At 35.5% G+C, this 20018-nt stretch overlaps 1 protein-coding gene across 1 annotated transcript in view; it reads left to right on the top strand.

The window, feature by feature from the left end:
• Positions 1-16744: 16744 nt before the first annotated feature.
• The window catches only part of LOC136032061 (uncharacterized), an 80417-nt gene continuing 77143 nt past the window's right edge, over positions 16745-20018 (top strand). Inside the window, exon 1 of the mRNA XM_065712179.1 lies at positions 16745-16824. Coding sequence (XP_065568251.1) covers positions 16822-16824 — 3 coding nt within the window. The 5' untranslated portion in view covers positions 16745-16821. The remainder of the gene's footprint in view (positions 16825-20018) is intronic.

Genomic DNA, 20018 nt, shown 5'->3' with positions numbered 1-20018 from the left:
ATCCCAGTGTTGGTCATTCTCCAATAAATTCAGAGCTTGGCATGCACTACGGTAAGTGTCATGTATAGTACCATTTACAGTCCTCAAATACTCAAAGGATGTCGGACCGGGTACATTCACCAAAAGCAGGCGTAGAAAGAAGCATTCATGTTGATTGGGGTGAACGGTGTAGAGTCTTCCTCGTGGTATCTTTGAAGATGGTAGGTTGGCCGTCGACTGACTTACCCTGTTTTCGACGTTCAAATACTTTATTTTTAGTATTCCACGTGTAATACGAAGGCACTTCAGTATACAGCAGTTTTTTTGCAAAAGAATCATTTTTGGAAAAGCGAAAAAAAAGCTGTTAATGTTGTATCCGGTGGATTCAGGACTCTTTGTTGCACGCTGGTTTCCGTGAAATAAACACGTTGACCATTCTGTAAATGTACCGCTAAGTGAACAACAGCTGGACTACGTTCATATATCGGAAATGAAAGAATTCGCCAAACAGCTTCATTGCTGCTTATGTATCTTCCAGCCTGATATTGTATGATTTCATCGAAATCTTTGATTTCGGGCTGCAAGCCAAAAACTGCCATGTCACTGCCTTTGTTGACGTATTTACATATGTATTTGATTGCCTTTACGGAGTTACAGTATTCAACGTTTATGTGTGCATTAAATGTTTTTGATAATAATGGGGAATATGGAATAACCCACTGGTTATCTACCTCGATGGTGATACCGTTACGCTTCTTTATTATTGCTGTTTTACCGCCATCTTCAGTAGATCTTCTTCTATATTGTGGGTAACCATCATTGCCAGTAATTGTGTTTGATACTAAAAGTCGAGGATATTGCTTTGTGCACCTTCCTTTGGCCATGCATGGTGAATTTTCGTTCAGTGCACCGCAAGGTCCATGTATCATATTTTTTACAATAATATCATGTAACCCCTTATCGACATTTTTATCTGGTATTTCAGCGGAAATCACATCATCAATTTCGTTCGAAGTAATTTTTTTATGTAGCCAGATTAGTATATGTGCGTGTGGCAAACCTCGTTTTTGCCATTCCACTGAGTACATCCAGCATCGCACCGACCCAAACACTTCAAGTTTTACAATGTAGTTTATCAGTGATTTCAACTTTTGCCAGAAGACACGGGCCGTAATGTCATGCCTATGAACCGCCGATTGTCCTTGAAGTAAAAGCTGCAGTATCTCGTCCCAAGATTGATTACATATAAATGTAATAAGTAAATCTGGACGACCATAGAGACGAACATACGCAATAGCATCTTGAGCATATTCATGCATATGACGGGGACTGCCAGCATATGACGAAGGTAAAATTGTTAATCTTCCAACGTTTGTGGTATTACCGTCATTTATAACTGCATCTCGCAAATGAATGTATTGTTCAGAGCGGAGCTTGGTCTGATTCAGGCGGATATATAGCAAACGTTCTGATTCAATTTTAGCATACATATCAACGACGAATTGGTGAAACAATTCACGGCATTTTAAAATATAATTTTCTTCATCCTGCCGAATCATTAGTCTATAGGAATAATAATGCATTGCACTGCATTTCTTATTCATTTCTTTGTTAGTGGCTGGATTCATCAATTTAATATTAAAGTGATAGCCGTCGGCTCCATCCCAAGAAATGATAGGATATTGTAGGGCATCGTAGCATCGATGAGTTTCAGCAATTCTTAACAACTGAGCGTTTCGCTTATGAAGAATAATATCTCGAGGTAAAAACTGATCACCGACCATAACGATTGCCACTTCGTCGATAGTTGGAGCATTGTATCTACGCACATGTTGGCCAGGAGGCGTTTTGTCAGCGGAAATAACAATTTTATGCGTATCAGTAGGCATCAAATCGATGGCTGTTTTGAACAGACGCACTAAATTATTATTTTCGTGGAAAAGATGTTGCAATTGGGAAACGATTGTCCTTTCAACGTTGGGAGAAATTTCGCAACGTGCATTCAATTCAGAATTTCTATCACTGATGAAGTACAATTGTAAAAATTTATGATTCTCGCCTGAGAATGGTAGAAGGGACCCTGCTCTATGATAAATTTGCCCTTTTACTTTGAAAGTAGACATAAATTGATCTGGATTTTCGATTTGGGCTCCAAACGACGTCATTTGGAAACATGAGTTGTATTTTCTGATTTTTGACAAAAAACGCTTAGATTCTGACGTAGTTCCAGTAAGGAAAGTCTTCAATGGCTCTGGTGGTGCAGCCAATAGAGGAAGTTTAACTTTTCCTGAGGCGCAACACATTCCCATTGTTTCACCATTGAATTTCAAGGCCTTGCAATAGGGACAAATTTTAGACATTGTCCCGATTTGAACACATCTACTCAAGCTATAATCATCGACTGGGTTGTACCTGAATGCCAGGCGATAACTTTCAGGTTGCTCTGATTCCTCGGCACGCTTTCTTTTCTTACTTTCTCTATCAGCAGCAAGCCTGATTTCTTGCTGTTCTTGTGATTCCTCGGCACGCTTTCTTTTCTTACTTTCTCTATCAGCAGCAAGCCTGATTTCTTGCTGTTCTTGTAATTCCTCGGCACGCCTTCTTTGTTCACTTTCTCTTTTAGCAGCAAGTCTGCTTCCGCGTTGCTCTAGTAGTTCCTCGGCACGCTTTTTGTTCTTTCTTTCTCTATCAGCCTCAAGCCTGTTTCCTTGCTGTTCTTTTGATTCCTCGGCACGCTTTCTGTTCTTTCTTTCTCTATCAGCCTCAAGCCTGTTTCCTTGCTGTTCTTTTGATTCCTCGGTACGCCTTCTTTTTTCACTTTCTCTTTTAGCAGCAAGTCTGCTTTCGCGTTGCTCTGGTAGTTCCTCGGCACGCTTTCTTTTCTGACTTTCTCTATCAGCAGCAAGTTTTTTGGCATAGACTCTTTGAGCATCTTCATCGGCTTTTGCCATGGTAAGTTCATCAGTCATTGTAAACTTAAACATTAATAGATTTCTACGTGAACATATGTCTTAAATATCTTGAATGACGTCACCGTCAAAGCAAAAATGACGACAACTAATTTCATGACGTCAGTCAACACAGAAACATGACGTCACCTGATCCACAGACAGACACACAGACAGACAACTTATTTTTATATATATAGATATTGCGGTTTGGCAAGCTGTATGTCAAGGGCTTGTAGATTATTATGCATGGAGTAATGTGAGATACCAAAAGGGTTACGGTTCAACGGCCTAATTTTCTAAGTCTCACAGAGCCTTTAGATAAAACTATATGAGTTTTTGGGACCTGTGGTCTAATTCTTCTTCGTTTTCACGTATATTTTCAGTTTATACCTTTATTATTGGTCCTGAGGCGGAGAGGGGGTAGTAGTCCTAGTAGTGGTCACTTGAAAAGATACTTTAACTTAAAATTTGTGTTCCAATGAGCCCTCTCCCTATCTTCTAGGACCCTTGGTTTGATAGAATTACCCATGGGAATGACTTATACCATTGAAACGTACATTAACCACGCTTCCACGGGAAAATCCTGCCGGACAACTTTATCTCAGCTGAAAATTTTCCCTGGACAATTCCACCGCAGTATTCTCTCCATGTGTAAAATTGCACATCCAAAGAGGAAGAAAGACACATAAAACGGATTCTGTAGAAGAATTCAGGGTAATTCTTCCAAAAATTTTCTCCCCACTGAATATATCCGAGAAAATCTCCCCTCCACCCTACAGAAAACTCCCCCGTAAAAAATTTCTGCATGGTTCTTAATAACAGTGGCCTGTGTTTACCCCCCCCACCCATCCCTCGGAAATACTCACCGGAAAATGTCTCCCTTGAAAATACCCCTACGGTAACCCCCCCTGTCCGTGGAGTATATAGAAAAATAGAAAATGATGGAGTCTAATAGAAAAAAAAACACGTAAAGATATAAACTTTTTTCCATGAAAAAGACTATCATAGGCAGTGCAGCGTAATAACGCTACCTAAGTAAAGAACGATCTTGGCATTGACACATATGTATTATTTATTTTTATTTTTTTTTTTTTTTATTTTTTTTTTTTAGGCCATGGCACTTCGTATAGAAGCAGTTGACGTGTTAATATCAAAGAGCTCATTTCATTGGAAATTTAGAGGGCTAGTGCCCATTGCAATAGTCGAAAGTGACTGGAGGGCAAATAAATCCCTTACCCACGCCCATCATTTCCTTAAACACTCCCGATCAAAATCTTGAGGTAACTATTTTGTTTAGCGTATTTTTAAGGTCTGGGAATTATGCCTTTATGGATTACGCCCCCTCCCACAGCCCTCAGGATAAGGGTAGTAAGTTAGGCTCTGGAGACATATAAGGTTCTTATAGAAAGTTTCTTCGAGTAAACTTTGAAGGGGGCCAATAATATTGGTAATCAGAAGTCTAGTGACCTTTTTAAGAGTCGCAGAGATCGGAGGATAGCTACCCTCACAAACACACATATCGTATTTTTTTTTCGAAATGCATCTAATAGACGTTTTGAGATAGCCATTTTATTCCGAATAGTCCAAACATAGTATGTTCTTTTGAGGTTGGAACACACCCCCAGAGCTTAAGGGCAAGGGTTGCAAGTTGTGCCCCCAGGACATTTAAGGTTTTTTTGAAAGGGATGGATGTTTAACTTCTGAGCAGGCTCATTCGGTTGAAAATTAGAAGCTATAGTTCCCAAGGAATAAATGGGTTCTCTAATTTTTTTTGTACATAGGAAAGGATGGAGATACATCAAAGGGTGCATTTTAATGCCAAAACTTCTTGGCTCTCATTGAGCCTTCAGATAATTACAGAATTAGTTCTAAGAGAGGGCGGAGGTAGAAATTTACACACAATCCTCAGAAACGTTACCCAAAATTTGTTTTTTGTTTTTTGTTTTTCGGTGAGGGGGTTTTTATTATGGGGAGAAGTACAATAAAAACTTAAGGACACATCAGAACGCCAAATTGATATTTCATCCCTCTTGATTTATGGAGATATTTCTGGTCTAGGCTGTTATTATGAAAGTAAAGAGTTAGATTAAACCCCAAAATGAGGAGAATTTATACCATATATGAGGAAGATGAGGACAGCCCCCTCCAGAATCTTTGCCCATTTTCCCCTCATGACTGTAGAAATTTTGGAGGGGGCTAATTCCATCAGAAATGGTACTTCAGACAGAAAAATCTTCTATTCAAGACTAGCGGACGTGTTTTTGATCGAAAGGGGGTAAAGTATTATAACATTCGCTCTAATATTCATAAGAAATCTTTTTATCATCCGAAAGGAGGAAGAAATATGGCGAAAAAAGAGAGAAGCAGTGCCTTGCTCAAAGGGGACTTAGGTGCGGCCCAATTGTAATAAGCCAGATATTACTCTTGAGTTACCAAACAAACTGCAATAGCAAAGATTCTGGAAAATTTGTACAGTGTTTGGATTCTGTAAACTGATGTAAAATCCTTTCCATGCTAAAAAATACCTGCATTATTCGATAATTGAAAGCTTTAGTTAAATGCAAAATACAAAACAAAGATTTTGGAACATCAGCACAATTTCTGGGTTCTTTGGATTGATATAAAATCGTAACAAGCTAAAAATATCTGTATTATTCCATAGTACAAGGGTTTATTTACATGCATACTCCAAAAGTAAAGATTCTGGAACATTTGTAAAGTTTCTAGGCTCCAAGAAGCATTATAAAATTATTCTTAAGCTACAAATACTTGTATTAATCATTAATGGAAGGTTTTTAGTTACTTGCAAAGTGCAAAAGCAAAGATTTTGGGAAATTTGTACAGTTTCTGGGTTCTGCAAATTTATATAAGAAAATTTCAAGCTAAAAATACCTGAATTATTCGATAATGGAAGGTTTTAGTTAAATGTAAACTGCAAAAGTAAAGATTCTGGAACATATTTACAGTTTGGGGTTCTGGTATTTGATATAAAATCTTTTTCATGCTAAAAATTCTTTCTATTCGATACTGGAAGGTTTATTTGTGTAGTTTCTTGATTCTGTGAAGCTCTGAGTCGCGAACTGTGATTCTGAGTAACTAATGCGAGGTTTTACTTACATTCAAACTGCAAAAGCAATGATTCTTGAACATTTATACAGTTTTTGATTATGTGAATTGATGTAAAATCCTTTTCAAGCTAAACGTCTATTGTACGATGATGGAAGGCTTAAGTCATATACAAACTGCGAAAGTAAAGGTTTGGGAACATTTGTACAGTTTTTGGATTCTGTGAACTGATGTAAAATCATTTTCATGCCAAAAAAAAGTTCATATGTTATTCAATAATGGAAGGTTTTAGTTAAATGCAAACTGTTAAAGCAAAGATTAGGGAAAATTTTCACATTTTTGGGGTAATGGGAATTGATATAAAGCATTTTTCAAGCTAAAAATACATTTTTTTCGATAATGAAAGGTTTTATTTGCAAACCCTTTGCTAATAACCTGTCAAATTTACGTAGAAATCATTTCAAATTGCATTTGCCAACGTCATTACCAGTATATCATTTCCAATCGCAATAAACACCTGCGCAATTTTCAAATTCAGGGAAGGTTTCTCAGGGTATATTTCTTGATTCAAGCTTCTTTCTAGTATGTAACATCAAAAATGTCCTCAAAACAGGTCAGTGGCAAGACAAATACTTGATTTAAGTCTAAAATTTTAACTAATTCAACACTGTATTGTCCTATGATCCCCTTGAAAAAAAAATACAAATGGAAAAAATCCTTTTCATAGATCTCTGACCATTTAAAAAAAGTCTGTTTCAATTTTTTTTTTTACTCCTTAACCCAGATCTAATACAAATCTAAGACCAAATTAATATATTAAAAAAAATATCTATTGTAAGTATAAAAGCAAAAACATTCTTATTTAAGTGTAATCAGTAAAGAGATTGGGCATAAATAGATAAATGGGAGTTCTTCCCGAACAATGATGAATTCTTGTATGCCATGTTTCTTTCATATAAATTTTCTCTGTCATTTATCACGGAATGTGAAGAATTCCTACAGGGGAATCCAGTTTTCCTTGGTCTTTTACATTTCTCTTCATGATATCTTTCGACTATACTGTACCTCATTTTCCAAGACCATCGTTGTGCTTTTGAGTTTTCATGGGGCGGTAAGGGTACCTCTTCTTTCGCTAGTTTCTTGCTTGACCAATCTTAAAGTCAACTATCTTCATTCTAGTTGATTTGACTACATCAAATATTGTTCTCCTCGTCTATTCCAGATTCACTTCATCTATTCGAATGTCCACATATTCTAAATTGGTTATATTAGGCTCATAAGAATTGGCAAATCGTGATGACAGCCTTTAAAGATTATGCAAACGCAGGGAAAGGACATTTCTGTTTCAATATTTTCATCCATCACAGCTTATCTTGAAACTAGCAGCGCGGTTGCTTCCAGTCTAAAAGTAAAGACAGGTTAAGCTTAAAGATGTGTATTGCTTATGGTTCACTATTACACATCCATAAAACTGGGTCCCTATGATATACCATACGTTTTACTGTGTCAGATGCACACATCACGCTCAGGTATGTTCTTTCTTATCCACTGTACGAAGAACTTAGTCTCATACTTGGGACAGTAATAAGCTCCTTCAAATTTGGGACGTTTAAACTCTTCTAAATTGAAAAGTGAAATTTGGGATCATAGTTTTGGATCAAAAGTTTATTTGTGGGCAGATTAGCCTTTACAAACAGCACTTCAACTCTGAAAAAATCGCATATTTTATGACTTCTTCCTGAACAATACCCAGTTCCTTACCCATTTTATTATAAGGTGTAATCAATCGGTAATAAAATCCCAGTCGGTTCAAATGTCGTAATGTAGGACTTTGCAAGCTATTATCAGCGTCAAACGCTATTATCATAGTCAAACATATTACAGTTTACGTCAATTTCTTCATGTTCAGCAGTCCATAATAAAAGTGCACATTTAAACATAACACCTCAAGATGATGATTTCAATCCAATAAATTCTTCGTTATATACTCCCATCATCTTGGAAGTTATCGATGTAGTATCTGTAACAAAAATAGAATATAACATAGCTGAAAAAATTAACATCTTTTCACCCTCACATTGATTTTCGACTTTATGCTTGGAGTTTACATCTCTTTTTTTTCACATCCCCAAACATTGCGTTTTAACTTCATGCAGGTCCCATCACCATGCATTACTTTCGTAATATCTTTTCAAAATGAATTCTTTTCTTGGGGATTTCAAACGTTGTTTTTTTTTTCTTTCCCTTTTTGGGGTTGTGTTATGTCTGTAGCTTATTATTTGAGGGTAACAACCTTTATAGATGCTACAAATGCTGTAAAGGACATTTCTATTTCAATATTTGTATCGATCATAGCTTAGTTTTAAACTATCTGTGCGATTACCTTTGGCAACAAGTTTAGTAATATGAATGGGTTATTCTTAAGGATGCTTATTGCTTAAAGCTTACTATTACACATCTATAAGCGGTGGTCTTATGATATAGCATACTTTTTACTGTGTCATATGCGCTTATCACGATCAGGTATGTTAAATTGGTATTCACTCTGTGAAGAACCTAACCTCATTCAGTCTGCTTTTATTTTTGTCTGTCTGTCAGTGTGCCTGTGTGTCTGTTTCTGTCTGTAAGCCAATGAGTGTATTGCCTGTGAAAAAAATTCTAATTTAAAATTTCTAAGTTTTAAAAATGAAACCAAATTGTTTGTGCAAGTATACATATTGTCTTTTTTGAGACTAAAGGAAAAAAAGTTAAAATTTCATATTTCACAGTTAAAAACAAAAAAAAATTCTTAGCTCATAAAAAATTACTAAGTTAAAAAAAAATTGAAAAAAACCTGAAAAATCTAAAGTCCAAATTTTTTTCTAATTTCCAAAAAAACTTCAAGTTTCGAAAAAAAATCGAAGTAAACAAAAATATTTCAAGTCCAAAAAAATAGTGTACTAGGGACCATTTCATTACAAATAGTATACCTGGCTGGCTGTAGTCACTATAATTTTTGGGACTGAAATAAGTGTCAAGGGATTGTAAATGCGTTCTGATAGACCAAAACTGTATGAAAAACAGTTTCCGTCCATTTCTTTTATTGGACACCTTCTCACTTCAAGATCCCTTTAAGATTTGATAATTCTCATTCTTTTATATCAATTATTTGGCATTCAAATGTATTTTCACTGGATAGTAAGACAGCAAACCTTATTCATTATGTTATTGTAAACCGAAGACTGGTAAGATCAATACAAGATACTAGGGAATACAGAAGTGCTGTTATTGATGTCAATTGATGTATAGGATTGTCAAGGGTTAATTTAAAGCTGAAATTTCGAAAGGACAACTTCCTCCCGTATATTTATGATGCTGGTAGACACAAAGATTAAATGATGTTAACTTAATGGTGTTATTTAATGATGTTATTTTTATGTTTAATTGATGCTGATAGACTCAAAGATTAAGGTTCGAGAGAAACTTTCCAGGAACAATTGAATACTATACTTGAGAGCTTAAAATTTGAATATGTGGAAGATAGACGGAATATTCTTAGAAAAAACAATATGTGATGTTGCTGATAATGTCTTAGCTAGGAACATTAGTGGAACATAATGCATGATTGCATGACTAACGTTATTCATAGCATAAAAATAACTGTTGTCTACGGAAATCTGAAAAACAGAAAAACATTGAATAAACTGAAAAACAGAAAATGTGACGCTAAACTCTCTGCATTAAGTGCTATGTTTTAGACCAAGTACGTTTTAGCTTTGAAAAACTTAATATGGCTTAGACACATTAGAGTTTGTTCTGAAAATAATTTTTGTATTCTGGAGTCCAAGTTTTCAATCAGGGTAGATTTTATAAAAATTCTTTCATTGAAGAAATAGTCTGTTCTTCGATGTTGGATGGAAACAGGAGTTTGGGAAATTTGGTAAATTTTTTTCCTTTCTCTCTTTTCTTTTCTTTTCTTTTTTATTTTTCCTTTATTTAATGATATTAAATATGTTTAATTGGTGCTGGTAGACTCAACGATTAAGGTTTGAGAGAAACTTTCCAGGAACAATTGAATACTATACTCTAGAGTTTAAAATTTGAATATGTGGAAGATAGATGGAATATTCTTAGAAAAAACAATATTTGATGTTGCTGATAATGTCCTAGCTAGGAACATTAGTGGAACATAATGCATGATTGCATGACTGACGTTATTCATAGCATAAAAATAACTGTTGTATACGGAAATCTATCATTCTGTTTACCGTTGTCTAGAAAGATGTATCAGACTATCATAGACGCAAGCTGTTTCAGAAGTGTAAAAAACGAGCCTAGAGGAAGACCTAAAAATCGAAAAATTTACAATTGTCATCAAATGATGATTCGTCAAAACTACCTGAACTATCAAAAGTGAGAAGTCCGAGAGAACAACCCGAACAACTTAAATTCATAATAGGTGAAAATCAACAACCTGTACCATAAAATGAACTAATGCAAAGGGCATTCACAAATTATCTGGAGCAATCGAAATCGAAAGTGAAGAAGAAAGAAAATGTGGTTAGAAGATAAGCGACAACGAAAATCAGGGCGAATTAAAAATGAAAAATAATAAGAGAGAATTCTGTGGCTAGAAGCCATAAGAACAAGCGACCAGAGCAATCTAAATTCACTTCAATTGTTGAGAATTGTAAAGAAAGCTACCGAGTCAAACACATCGCCGCATGGCTGAGGTAGTTTTTGACATAATCTAGGGAAGATTTTACCACCCCAAAGTTGTAGATTTGGCATCCCATGGGATTTTGTAGACTTACCTACCACCTTCCAGAGCTCTCTGGGACGTCTGCAATGTAGCTGAACCATTGAGCTGCTTAATTTTAATCAGTGTATTTTACAGTGGCTTTGTCTGCCGTCCTCATCACCTCGAACGAACTACAGAGGGTTTGTAGAAAAATACAGAGCTCGAACGACAAAATATCGTTCAAGCAAAAACTACTAATACTAGCAACTGCGGCTAGATGTTGTAAGATTAAAGCTGGGTTGACCATTACCCTCTTGTTATCTATCACTACGGATGAACTCTCAGCCATAGTTACAGCTTTCTCCTTTCTCCTGAAAACCTATATGTCAATGTCTTTCACTTCCATATCCTTCAGAAACGTTTCTCTCACAGATCGTCTACACTTACAGATGTTGAAGCATGAGCATCAGTCACCACATTCAACAGCTATAATTCCTACCTGAAGGGTCAATGTATCGAATTATCTTAGATCCCTAGCTCTCCTCGAGGATATCATCTTGTGTGATTTTCAATAGTCAACTCCGTGAGACAAGTCAGGTTCTGCACGCTTTTGTTAATGAGAACAAAAGTAGGCATAGCACATGTCCAAATTTTCTACTGCAATCAGTCAAGTCTTTACCCCTCGTCGAATCGCCACTCACTTTTATGCTTCTCATTGACGTTTGTTCGATCACCGAATCAAGAAAATGTGCCGCCCACTAGTCGTCAATTTTTCGGATGAACGGGTAGTCTCTGGTTGTCTTTCTTCAACTGAAACATCGATTGCACGAACAGCCAAGTAGACTTCGTGTAAAGATTGTGGTCAGAAACAGGAGAGTAAGAAAACATCTCCAACAACGACGGTAGATAAAGCTCAAAGTTGCCACTTTGTTCATTTCTCTGGATTCCAAATTGTTTCAGATACTGAAATTAAAGACGGCCAGTTCTGGACTTGGATAATTGTTCTTTTGTACTTTTAATTATTTATTAGATCAACTCTGCGGCTTCTGACACCCGTGGATTGTTGATGGTGTCTCCTTCAAGGAGCCATTCGTACACCTGTTTTTCCTTTTCAAGGGTTTCTGGTAGTATATCTATGCTAGATGGCTACATTGATAATATCACTTAAAGAATGGCACTAAGAAAAGGAAACAGCAAACTGGAGCGTAGGGGTTGTCTGGAGCACTGATTTGAAATATCAATTGTTCGAGAATCATTTTCTAAGGTGCCTCTCCTAGCTTGCTAGGAAATGATAGATCAACTGATAAATTATTAAACCATCTAGTTTATATAGGTTAACTTTCACATATTAAGTAAGATAAAGTACTTGACCATGTAAAATGAAGTTTTTAACTTCATTTTCAAATTCCCCGACATTGATTTTATAAGCAACAACCAAATAATCTATCAACCTTTTAATTTTGAGTTTGCCCCCACTCTCCACCTCTTAAGAATGAAAGCAGGCATTATTGCATGAATAAATAAAAATCTGAGTTTAGATTTGGAGTCGGCATGCTTGATCTGATAGGAAATGACTATTATAAAGAGAAGAATTAATTTTCCCTGTCATTGCCACTGTTCAAGAGTATATTTGGGATACCTGTACAGGTGTGATACCCGGGGATTCACTTTATGCGATTATGCTGATTTTCTTTTTTTTTAATGTTGGTTTAAAAGAAATTATCTTACAATTTCCTCGAGGTGTGACAATTTTTTTCCGTATCTTATTTCGATATGATTTTTTTTCCGCATCTCCACTAGTGTGAAGGTAGGCTGATTATTTAACGGGCATAGTGATACTGATTTGTGAAAGTTTCAGCAATTTATGTTTTTTTTAACGTTATAGCTATAGAAGAAAAGCGTATTTAGAATATATTTTGTTTTCAGTAAATCATGAATGAAGATCTGGTCTATCACTTCTTTTCATTTTTGTGAACGCATTACACAGTTTTATAATAGATTTCAAAACGCTTTGCTACTATTTTAATTGCGTTAGAATTGCAACGCCAACGTTATTTCCTTGTTTTCAAAAAGGTCAGTGCTTGTCCGAGACATATACGCAGTTGGTATGGAAAAAGAACTTTGACCTAAAGTGCCAAATGTCGTCCTGGGATTCTTCCAATAACTAGGGTGGGGCTACTAAACTATTTCAATGAAGAACTCTGTTGAATAGATGATGCTTCTTGTATTCAGGTTTCCTTTCCGAAAACCTGTGGTTTGATCGGCATCTTAATTTGTTTATAACAGGAAGTTTTTTGTTTAATTTGTTATCTAAACTCAAAAGTCATCGCTAATCTCAAACTTTAACTAAACTTATATTTATTCAAACTCCTAACTTCAGGATTACAGCAAGTAGGGGAATTTAAATTGATCTGCCATTAATCGATAATTATTAATTTACTTTAATTGATTATTTTAAGCTATCTTGCTTGGTAGATAAATCATTTGTAACAGAGAAACAAACAGATTCATTGAATCACACAAAATTGGTCAAATCCCCAAGTTGTTTTTGAACTTTATCATCAAAACGGGAGCATATTACAGCTGTCGCCTGTTCTGAAATAAAAAAAAAAACAAGTTTTTTCAACTAAAAGTAAGGAGCAACGCTAAAACTTAAAATGAATAGTATTTATTTCGTACATAAAAGGGATTGGCCACTCCTCAATACCCCGTCTTTTGCATTAAAGTGTTTCAGTACTTTTAAAACAGCCTTTGATCGTAGGTGGTGCGATAGCGCTGCCTAAGCGCTGTGGGCACAATGTTCCATTTTATTTTATTTCTTCTAAGCCAGGGCACTTAGTGTCGACAGCGTTGTCATTGAAAATTTGAAAAGGGCTCGTTAAATTGGAAATAGAAAGGGCTAGTGCCCTTTTTAATAGTCGAAAGTGATTGATGGGCATCTAACCCCCTCCAACGCCCAATATTTCCCCAAACACATCCAATCAAAATTTAGAGATACCCTTTTCGTTTAGCGTAGTTAAAAGATCCAGAGATTATGTCTTTTGGGATGACAACCCCTTCCACAGTTCTCAGGGCATGGGTTGTAATTTATGGCCGGGGGGATATAAGGTTTTTATGGAAAGGATGGTCGCATAAACTTAGGAGGGGGTTCATTGGATTGGTCATCAGAATTTCTAGTACCTTTCCAAGGTTTGAAGTTCTCGGGGGATGGATAATCCCCACCCATATCTCGTATTTTCGAGAAATACATCTGCTAGAAATTTTGAGATGGACACTTGATGTCATAGAAACTTCAAAAAAGGCTCATTTGGCTGGAAATTGAAATGAATCGTGCCCCTTTTTAATAGTTAAAAGTTTTTAGATGGTAACGAACCCCCCCTCCCTGCACACCCATCAATTTCAAAACACATCAAACCAAAATTTTGTGATAGCCATTTTATTTAGCATAATTCAAAATTAATTTCCATTCAAAAATCAAGTTCGTTGATTTTCATGCATCCATCCTAGGGCAGATCTAAGGTAGGTAGTCATAGAACTCAGGTATTATCAAGATTTTTAGGTTTACTCACGACAGACATTTGAATTAAAATCAAGTTGTCATAAATCTATGGCTAATTGGAGAGGAAACAAGGACAAATAGTCTGAGTGAAAAGCCCTACTGGCATAATCATTTTACAGGAATTTATAAAAATGAAATCATTTTCACTTGTTGGTAGATAGTCTATCATCCATCCATTCATCTTAGGGCAAAACTAAAGTAAACAATAATAGAAATAAGGCATAATCAAGATTTTTGGATTGACTCATGACGGATACTGTCAACTGAATTTATGAAAACCGGGACAAAACCAAATTTGGGCAAAAAAAAAAACGGGACAAACCCAAAGTGTTGCTCTCGCAACACAATTATCACGTATGTGAGGGGAGTTTCTTCTTCCTCAGTACCTCGCTCTTTATGGTTGAGTTTGAATTTTTTTGCCGATTATTTAAGAATGAATCCTGAAGCACAAGGGCTGTTTAATTAGAATTATAAACTTTTTCAAAATCAAAAAAAAAAATTAAACGTAAAGAGCGAGGTATTGAAGAGGAGCAGCGCTTCATATACGCTTTGTCCGTTTTAAGTTCCTTCTTACTTTCAGGTAATAAAACTTGTTTTATTATTTAATTTCTGACCTTTTTTTAAATAATTCCCGGGAATCTGGCTTTCCCAGCATGATCCTCCCACGTAGCCCCCCTACCAGAAAATTACCACCTTTGAAGCATTTCTGCATACTTCCTTGTCCCTACTTAGCTTGCTACTGAAACATAGCAACTGACACGTCGACTCTACGGTCTATGTGCCAGTAATGGATCAGGAGGATCTTTATCCTTTTTTTTTATTTTTTCCCAATAACCAATACTATATTTAAACCCGTGGAAAAGTTCATAGCTTGCAACCCTCCCCCCTGGAACTGCGGGGAGTCAAGTCATCCTCAAAGACATAGCTTTGACTATTATGAACAAAAGACTTTCTTAAAATTTTTGGGAAAACTTTCGGGGAAGAAAGGGCGAGGGAGGGCAGACGTTCCTTCAATATTTTTGATCACTTAGAAAGGGTACTAGAACTTTTTATTTAGGATCGAATGAGCCTCTCTATATCCTTTAGGATAACTGGTTTGATACGATCACCCCTGAGAAAAAACAACAACAAATAAACCGTCGTGATCTTTCTTGTGGCGAAAAAAGGCTAAATTTGACTTTTTATATATAGGAGCATGAAACCTCTGCAGCAGTGTTTTCTAATATTCTGAATCTCATGGTGCCATTTTCATTAAGATAACTTTATGTTTTGGGGGTGCCCTTTTTTTCAAAATTTGGGCATATTTTCTCAGGCGCATAACTTTGATGGGTAACATTAAACTTGATGAATTTCATATATTTTGAATAAGCATCAACGTTTGATTCCTTTATGTATCCAGTGCTATCAAGACTCTGTTCATAGAGTTTCGGTTACTATTGAGTTATGTCTCACCTTATTTACAGTTCGTTACCACGAAATGTTTGATAACCTTGACCAATTTGACTGTTATAAAGCAATAAGAGGTTTCAAAAGGAGGTTTCAGTTTAGTGAACCCATTAACCTCGCCCTAAAATTTCTTCTCAAAATTAGGTTTTAAAATTATCTGAACTCTAACTCCATTTTCACAGTTGAATAAACTGAAAATCAGAAAATATGACGCTAAACTCTCTTCATTAAGTGCTATGTTTTATACCAAGTACGTTTTAGCTTTGAAAAACTTAATATGGCTTAGAAACATTAGAGTTTGTTCCGAAAATATTTTTTGTATTCTGGAGTCCAAGTTTTCAATCAGGGTAGATTTTATAAAAATTCTTTCTTTTAAGAAATAGTCTCTTCTTCGATGTTGGATGGAAACAGGAGTTTGGGATATTTTGGTAATTTTTTTTTCCTTTCTCTCTTTTCTTTTCTTTTCTTTTTTCTTCATTTAATGATATTAAATATGTTTAATTGGTTTATATACTCCGAACAAGCAAAAGCTTAATGCGAGTTGATTTTTTTTTTTTTTTTTTTTTTTTTTTTTTTTTTTTTTTTTTTTTTTTTTTAATCAGATCGAATCGGAGACGTTTCTTAAGATGATTTTGTAAAGATATCATTAAACCAACAGGATGAAATTTTTACGCAGAAATTCCTCTAATAATATAAACTAATTAGTTTAAGAATTAAGACTATTTTTGGTTATGTGAAAATATACGAACTTCATTTGCCAAATACAGCAAAAGATGATGTTAAAATATCAATATGTCAATCTAGAATTTGTACAAGGACTCAAAGGGTCAAATTGATTCCAGATATAAAGGGCGTTCCCCTTATGCTTCGCTGGGTGTATCATAGTGGACTTTAATGCAAAGCGCTCTGCATGCGTTTGTATTGCCGCGTGTCATATTTTTTAGAGAATTATTGCAAGGTCGCGAAGTATCAAGTTCAGTGTAACCAAATAAAAAGAGTATTGTTTAGTCGTTGGCTTAAAGTGGAGGAAATTGGATCGATTGACATAAAAAAAATCGCTTTATGCATTGTCAAAAGCAGGAATTTTAAAAAAGACCACAATGGTATGAGATCAAAAGTTGCATGTTTTTCTGCGTCCGTTGTTCATTATTTTATAGTTGTGCTTTAGCCTACTTTACTGATTTAGGTAAGGATGTCAGACTAGTATATTTGTTTTGAAAGTGAAGCTGTGACACTGGATTTTTTCCACTTTAAAGGAAGAAGCAGCTTTGAAGTTTTTCTCTTGAATTATCTTTATTGATTTAAATCTAATAATCCAATCTAATCTTTATTGATCTAAGAGCATTCTTCATGATTTGAAATTTCTTTGACACAAAAATTGGAAAAAAGGGCCACAAAATAAAACTTAATAGCCAAAAAATAGATTTTAACAAAAACAGTTTTAAACCTTCAAATATGCTAGGAAAATATTTCAGTTAGCAATAAATGGAATTGTCGAGATAAGAATATTCGAGAAATGCCGAGAGATGGATATTCCAAAAGGGAGGAAAACAATTTGTTACGAGGAAAAGGATCATTTTTAAAAACAATTATTTTTTTCACCAAACAAGTGTCATTTCTCTAAACAAAAAAACATTTTGCACTTCTTGCATATTTATTACACTTTAAAGGGAGAATGGGAGGACTCACACAAGGAGGAATAAGAAAAAGATACAAAGTTAACGGTGACAAAGAAAAATGTTGTTGCATTTCAAATAGAAAGATAGGTTAGGACCCAGACTTCCGTTAAAAGTAAAAATGGTCTGCTTTACATTGGAAATTATTTCGTTCAGATGTTTATCCTGTGTCGTACCAGCTTAAAATTAACCTCTTTTTTCGGCAGCTCAAAACACTACAGCCTCTAACAATGAAACATCTTGTCCATGAAATGCTTAATATAGTTCATGGTAACGAATTGCAGTAAGGAGTGACACGGTTCAATTGTAACCGAATCTCTAAAAAATGGAATTTGTATATCAATAGATACACCAAAAGAATAAGCTCGTTATGCTGATTCAAAAAAGAAAGTTAGCCATATTTTCAAAGGGAGTCACGGAATCTTAATGAAATTTCCACCACCAGTTTCAGTATATAAGAGAACCTTACTGTCATGGTTTCAAGCTTCTAACTGCAAAAATGTGGAATTTTGTATTTTGTGGATGAGTGTTTTTTTTTTTCGTTTTTTTTCCCCAAGGGTGATCGTATCGAACGAATGGTCCAAGAGAATCGGCGGACGACTCATACAAGCGGAAATTTAAAGTTCTACTGCCACTTTTAAGGACCAACAATATTGAAGGGGTACCTAGACCTCCTCCCTTGAGTCCCAGCCCTAAAGTTGTTTGACGAACATTTTAAGATAGTTTATTTTTCCCAGCATAGTTCAAAGGTCAAATAACTGGGCTTTTGGTAATGATACGATCCTCCATATTCCCAGGGAAAAGGGCTGTAAGTTACACAATTATTGTGATATGAGTGGAATTGTGTCGAGCCAATGGTCCTAGAAGATCGGCAGAGGGGTCATTCGGACGGAACTTGAAAAATTAAACGCCCTTTTCAGTCCCCAAAAACATTCGGGGCTATTCAGCCTCACCCCCCCCAAAAAAAAAAAATTCCCCCGATCTAATTTTGAGATAGCCATTTCGCTCAGGATAGTTGTTTGGTCCAATAAATATCCTTTGGGGATAACATGACCCCCCACAGCCCCTGAGGAAAGGAATATAAACTGCGAAATTTGCCGAAATTGTTCACCTGTAATATTTCTAGGTACAATGTGCATCTAATAGCCTTGTGGTAGAGCGTTCACCTTGAAATCGAGAGAATAACCAGTTAAAAAACTGGTTATTGTTTATTTTTTCAGAAAAAAATAAGAGTTGTAAATTAAATTTTGACATAAAATAATACAATGGGGATGGTGAAGGAAAAGTTTCTAAGGAGGGGTAATCTTGGGTAAAAACAACAAGTAAGTTTTTGTTGGGACCGAATTTTCTATGGAGGGAATACTTGAATTTCGAGCATTATTTTAGATACGGTCAAGAAATTCAATAAAAAAACACATTTAATAACTGAAGGAAGGAGCAACATTGAAACTTAAAACAAACAGAATTTGTTTCGTATATTAGGTTTGTTGCCCCATCCTCAATACCTTGCTCTTTACCCTAAAGTTTAGCTTGTATTTAATAACTAAACACTTTGCAGTTTAATTGGAATTAGAACCTCTTTTAAAAGTACTAAAGAACTATAGCGTGAAGAGTGAGGTTTTGAGGAGAGAGAAAAAAAAATATACATAGATCAGGCTAGTAACAGCAGTGATTAGGTCTGTTATACATGAAAAAAAAAAATTAAGTTGGGAATCAAACGGGAATCAATTTATTTAATTTCTATTTAATTTACGTCCTATAAAGTAATATGAAATAAGGGTACTTGTGTATTATTCAGGACGCACTCAATAAGCGAAGTTAGGTTCTTTCATGGAACAAACTACGATGAAGGTACATTTTAATGATATATTTTATATATAGAGGTGGTTAGGTTGGGTTAATTTAGGTATTTGGTATAATCCCGCCCCCCTAATGTGCAAATATATAGCCCAAACTTTTGATAAAGCTAATGAAATAAACCAAAATATGATGAAAATATAATACTTTGTTAGGAAAATAGTACAATTACAACTTAGAATTAATACCCAGAACGCAGAAATGTCGTTAAGCATCGTGTTAAAGAGAGGTCTTCCTTCTGCCTTTACTGCCACCTGCCACATGTGCTCTACTAAGTATGATTGTAAATGATGGTGGGATGTACCTCGGTGCCGTTTATTGCGCCACTTTACATAACCCCACATTCTCTCTACTTTTTGGGTAGAGGCACCGGTTTCTGGGTTGACAAAATTATTTTTGTAGTTCACTTTCAAGTGAGTGAAACCTGCTTGTTCCAGCTCAGTTGTGTTGAAGCCCTTCCAACAATCTGAAATGATTCTTGATCCTGGCTCTATGTGAAGCTTAATTTGTTGGAGTAAAGATACTGCTCCTCGGTTGGAGACCTCCACTAAAAAACTTTCCCCGGTTTCCTTGTACAGTCCACGAAACACCAATTGTTGCGGTAAGATTCTTACTGCATTATTTTTCCTTTCTTTAAACAAGAATTCATCTATTTCCACTCTATAATGGATTCCTCAGATTTTCCCGCAGTTTTTCTGTTGCATAGAATACATACACACTTCACGGAAGTAGTTATTCCAATCGATAACTGTCTTCTTAGAAAC

This window comes from Artemia franciscana, chromosome 1 (genome assembly GCF_032884065.1).
Source record: "Artemia franciscana chromosome 1, ASM3288406v1, whole genome shotgun sequence".
Classification (NCBI taxonomy): domain Eukaryota; kingdom Metazoa; phylum Arthropoda; class Branchiopoda; order Anostraca; family Artemiidae; genus Artemia; species Artemia franciscana.
Note: the sequence above shows the minus strand (reverse complement) of the source record. Positions and strands in the feature narration are given on the sequence as shown.